This window comes from Pteropus vampyrus, unplaced genomic scaffold (assembly GCF_000151845.1).
Source record: "Pteropus vampyrus isolate Shadow unplaced genomic scaffold, Pvam_2.0 Scaffold525, whole genome shotgun sequence".
Classification (NCBI taxonomy): domain Eukaryota; kingdom Metazoa; phylum Chordata; class Mammalia; order Chiroptera; family Pteropodidae; genus Pteropus; species Pteropus vampyrus.
In genome coordinates this window covers 160,775-166,195 of record NW_011889306.1, presented here as the reverse complement: position 1 = coordinate 166,195, position 5,421 = coordinate 160,775, and the positions used below count along the sequence as shown (strand labels likewise).

The 5,421-nt window shown below is 51.2% G+C and overlaps 1 protein-coding gene across 1 annotated transcript in view; it reads left to right on the top strand.

Annotated features, from left to right (window-relative positions):
* SELENOS (selenoprotein S) overlaps positions 1-5,415 on the top strand; it is a 14,636-nt gene extending 9,221 nt beyond the window's left edge. The window contains exons 3-5 of the mRNA XM_023525100.1: positions 3,409-3,498; positions 3,585-3,663; positions 5,063-5,415. Coding sequence (XP_023380868.1) covers positions 3,409-3,498; positions 3,585-3,663; positions 5,063-5,142 — 249 coding nt within the window. The 3' untranslated portion in view covers positions 5,143-5,415. The remainder of the gene's footprint in view (positions 1-3,408; positions 3,499-3,584; positions 3,664-5,062) is intronic.
* Positions 5,416-5,421: the final 6 nt, after the last annotated feature.

Below are 5,421 nucleotides of genomic sequence, written 5' to 3'. Positions count from 1 at the left end.
TTTTAAAGAAGTTCGTTGACCATTTCGTGGAATACTGGTTTGATGATAATGAACTTTAGTTTTTTCCTGTCCGGGAAGCTCTTTGTCTCTCCTTCAGTTTTAAATAATAGCCTTGCTGGGTAGAGTAATCCTGGTCGTAGGTCCTTGCTTGTCGTCACTTTGAATATTTTGAAATCAGCTGATGGTCTTATGAGAACTCTCTTGTAGGTAACTAACTGCCTTTCTCCTGATGCTTTAACATTTCTCTCTTTGTCTTTCACCTTTGGCATTTTAATTATGACGTGTCCTGGTGGGGGGTGTCCGCGGGTTCATCTTGTGGGACTGCGCGGTTCCTGGGCTTGTCCGTTTCCTTCACACCAGGGTAGGCAAGTTTTCCATTATTATTTCTTGAGACAGGTTCCCAATTCCTTGCGCTCTCTTTTCTTCTGTCACCCATACGATGCGAACGTTGGCGCGCTTGATGTCATCCCAAAGGTCCCTTAAACTGTCCTCATTTTTTCAGATTCTTTTTCTTTTCACCGTTCAGACTGGGTGTTCTCTGCTACCTTGTCTTCCCAATCGCTGGTCCGCTCCCCTGCTTTCTCTAATCTCCTGTCGAATCCCTTTGACGTATTCTCTGTTTCAGTTCTGTAGTCTTCGTCTCTGACCGGTTCCTGTCTCCATTTTTTTTCCTGTCTCTTCGTTGAAGTTCTCACCGAGTTCCTCCGCTCTTCCCCTGAGTTCGTCGAGCACCCTCATAACTAGTGTTTTGAACTCTGCGTCTGGTGGGTTGCTTGCCTCCATTTTGCGTAGTTCTTTTTTCTGGAGTTTTCTCCTGTTCTTTCGTTGGGAACTTCCTTCTTTGTCTCCTCACTTCGGCCGCCTCTCTGTGTTCGTTTCTAGGCATTCGGTAGATCTGCTGCATCTCCCAGTCTTGGCACGGTGGCCTTATGTGGTAGGTGTCCCGTGAGGCCCAGTGGCGAAATCTCTCTGGTCTCCTGAACCGAGGCTCCAACCGTGTGCTTTGTGTGGGTCACGTGTGCCTTCCTGTCATAGCTGAGCTTCGACTGCTATTGGCACATCAGCGGGTGGGAGTGCCCCTCAGGCTGACTGGCTGCGAAGATTGGCCATGCCCACAGCCTACGAGCTGCTGAGCGGGGGCTGTTCCCAGGGAGCAGGATTCGCCTCAGTGGGCTCTGACGGCTGCCGAGGCCACCCTTTGGGTGGGCCACTTATGGGGCAAATCAGGTGGTGCTCTGTGGTCCGAAGCCAGCTACTGGATGTGCTGGCGCTGGGGCCTCTTGGGAGGGGCTCCCATGCAGGCCAAGGTCAGCCACTACCTGTAACTGTTCTGGGGCTACCTGGTAGGAGCTACAAAGCAGTCTGCGTTGGTCACTGCCTGTGCTGGACCTGGAGGTTTGTGGAGAGGCCAGGCTGCACATTGGAATCAAGGCCCCCAGCCCTGGGCCCGGGGCAGCTCAGCAAAAGGCCCAGAGTGCCCCGCACCCAGAGGCTTCCCTGCTGAAGGGACCTTGAGTGGTATGGGAATTAGGTGGGGCAGGGTCCCAGGGAATCACCAGGGTGGAGCAAGCAGAATTTACCAGGCCAATGCAGATCCAGATTTGGCGGTGTTGGTGGGGAGGGGTCAACACAGGGACAATGGCAGCTGTCCCTCCAGCCCTCCTCTAAAGCCACACAACTCAGCCTCTCCCTGTATGTCTCTGGCAGCACCCAAGCTGCCGTCCCTGGGCCGGAGCCCAGGGCCAGTGCGTCTGAGCTAGAGGGTCTGTACACCCGTCCTTTAAGAGGATGCCTGGGTTTCCAGTCCTTCTCTGTCTTACCAGACAGACGGATGGCATTTCTGCTGGGTTTTCACAGCCAGGTGGTGTGGGGTGTCCTTCCAAGCACTGATCCTCCAGGATGGGGATCCCAGTAGGGTGCTGGGACCCCTAGTTCCTCATGGGGAACCTCCGCAGCTGAGAAATCCTACCCCATTCTCAACCACCATGTGTGGGTGTGGCCGCGGCCTATTTCCTGTCTCCGCCCCACCTACCAGTCTCAGGGCGGCTCCTTTACGTCTTTAGTTATAGGACTTCTGTTCAGCTAGACTGCAGATGGCTCTCCAGGTTGGTTGATTGTTCTGTGATTTAGTCGTAGTCTTGATGTCGCCATGGGAGGAGGCGACACAGTGTTTGCATACTCCATCATCTTTACTGGAACTCCCATTTATGCCATTTTTGAGCAGTTCTTTTTTAGTTTTTTCTTTGCTGATTTCCAGCATAGAATAAGTTGATTTCTTTCTATGTCAGAATCAGTGACTTCAGAGTCTTGAGTTTTTTGTGTGTAATATCTCGATCTTTTATTCAGTTTGATGATGTAGCTGAAAAGTCTTAAAAGATCACGTTCTAAAGTTGTAGTGTGAGCCTCCTAACGTTGGAAAAAGGACAAAAGCCTATGTTTGGTTTTTAAATTGTTATAGCATGTGTGGTTCTGTCTCATGTACTTAGCAAAACAATAATAATAAACCAAGTTGGCCTGCCTCACAATTCAATCGGCTCTCTTTATTGTGGGCTCAGGGTTTGTCAGCTGTGTTCCGTTCTGGCATTCTCCATGTTAACTAGGACTGTGACCCAGCCTTCACCCAAGAGCTGATTTCCTCGTTGGCCCCCTGTACTTGCAGATCCCGAACGCGTGACGCGATAGACTTTGAGAGCCATGGAGAAATTTTCTAGATGTGCACTTGCTGAGGCATCATCTAGCATACCCTTGTGATATCTCGGTTTCATCGGAACCAGAATGAGCCGCATTTTGGGTCCAGATTGCATTGGGAATGAAAGATTTAGTGACCTTTCTGTGCATATAGGGGTCAGGAGTCAATCCCTGGCAGGCAGGCGGCTCTTCTCAGAGGGCCGGTCAGTGCTGTGTCTCTCCGGCCTTGGGGAGCTGCTCCCTACAGGATTACGAGCTTTCTCGAGTGCTCCTCGTTAGGCCTGATTTTCTGCTCCAAATAGTGTTCCCCTAAACATTTCCCATAATACTTGGCTTTCACATCTGTCATTGGATCGTTGCAAGCTGGGAAGCAGAGGGGGTAAGTGGCTTTCCTCAGTGACGCGGCCAGGTAGCAGCACAGCAGGCCTGCCAGCCACACTCACTCTCGCCAAGTCACCCACACGTCCTCCTGCGGGCGAGTTTCGGAAGAACCGAATCTGTTCTCTTTTCCATCACGCTTTTCGCTTTCTCAAATAAGGCGCGGGTCAAAAGGTTCTGTTCGTGAATTAAACTCGGACCACTAGATGCCAGTTTTGTTACCCGAAGGAAATGGAGGGGAAGGCTCGTCTCGAAGGACGTCGCAATTAAAAATTGCCGAAATTTGTATTTTCTTTGAAGAACATGGCAGCTTCCGCATTATTCCATGTGATCCTTTTTCAGCTCGAAGAAACAAAAAGGAGACAGAAGATTGAAATGTGGGACAGCATGCAAGAGGGAAAAAGTTACAAAGGAAGCGCCAGAAGGCCTCAGGTGAGCACGGACCGGCCGAGCCGCCGTGGTCAGGGAGACGAAGGTTTGGCACAGGAATGTTTTTCAGCCCGTGTGTGTTTAAACAGGACGACGACAGCCCGGGGCCTTCGACCTCATCAGTTCTCCCGAAGCGGAAGTCTGACAGAAAGCCTCTGCGGGGAGGAGGTGAGTACCAGATGCTCACGCATTCCGGAATACACGTTCCTTTTTAAATACCAGATTCTCCTTCATTTCGTCGTCTGTAAATTGCGACTCATTCCTAAGCTTAGGATTGTGCCGATTACATAAAAGAAACAGATGCAAAGCAACCTTTACTGGCTGGGAGTCGCCTGTCCACTGAGCCCCGTCGCCCAGGAGGCCCAGAGCAAAGGATGTGGGTACAAATCCTCAGCGTCCTTCAGGGAAAAAGTCAATATTGAATGAGAGATTGAAAAAGGAGGTCAGTCCAGCCCTCAGTAAACAATTACAGTGACTGCACTCGTGTCTCTTCCTTGGTCCCACCCAGCCCCGTAAAGGCCGCCACGTTTCTCAAGGAGACACGGCCAGGTGTCCGTCCAGTCGGAGCTCTTTTCTCTGCCCCGCCACCCCCCGGCGCTCTAGGATCCTGGAGCCGCCTGTCTCCGGCCCATCCCTGAGGACCTTCACGTCCTTTTGGGAAGATGGGACTCACACACGAATGGCAGGAAGCAATCCGTGTGCTGGGCCAGGAGCTCTGCATCAGCCCCGAGGGAGGGGAGGGCAGAGGGCTTCGAACCTCGTGTTCTCATCGGGGGTGGGGCCGTCTGTGGGGACGCGGGGCAGCTCCCGGGGACGACCGTGCGGAGGGAGGAGCGTGGTTTCTAAGGCAGCGCAGACACAGACTGGGTCGCCCTTCAAGGCGGAGCTCTGATCCCCTCTGCGTCAGGAAGCCAAACCTGGCTTCCGAACTGTGCGCTTTGACTAGCCTGGTTTTACAAACAAGGAAACCGAGGCACGGGGAGTCATTGCCCAAAGATCCCGTAGCAAATAAGGCGCCAAGCCATCTCATTCGAGGTCTCACTGACTCTGGGGCCTGAGCAGTCCACCTGGTCACCAAATGTCCTTTAACTTCGGGACACTAGTGCATGGTGGGGGGCAGGCAGGTCGATTACCCAGTTCTGACTGGTAGAAGCAGTCGGTTCCATTCTGTTTTGCTTTTTTAAATATACTTCTGTAGCTTCAACGGTCCTATTTGAATGTATACATTCTATTAATATGTAGGAGGAGTAGAAACTTTCACATACGTGCATCCAGCCATCTTGAGAGATTCGTGTGTGTGTGTGTCTGTGTCTGTGTGTGTATCTGTGTCTGTGTCTGTGTGTCTTGGGGAGTTAAGCCGAATCGTTTTTTTTCCTACCAGAAAGTCAAGACAACTGAAATCAGAATATAAAGTATTTTGTTCATATAGTGGATAAAAGTTCTACGAAAATGCCCACGAGTATAGACTCCATATCTTCACAGTGCTTCGCACGTCAGGCTCACGGTTTTATGTTTGATACATGATGTTCCCAGCACTGATCTCCTTCCTGTCTCTCTCTCGTCTCAGGTTACAACCCTTTGTCTGGCGAAGGCGGCGGAGCCTGCTCCTGGAGACCTGGACGCAGAGGCCAGTCCTCCGGTGGATGAGGCTAAGAATCTTGCTGGTGTCGCTTTCGACATTAGCAAGATGAACCCTTAACCCTCAGTTCAATTGCCTTACGCACGCTTTTCACAGTGACTAGCCAAGGGGACGTGGGGTTTTATTTGTGTTCTTAACTACACCTGTATCTTGAAGAGTCGGCGTCAACATAGGGTATAGATAATTGCCACTAGGCAGCAGTGGCAGTTGGTCACGCTTCACTAAAGCCAGTGACTGCATCATTGATTTCATGGGTAATTGGCAGTTGGTAGGTAAAAGCTTCCCGG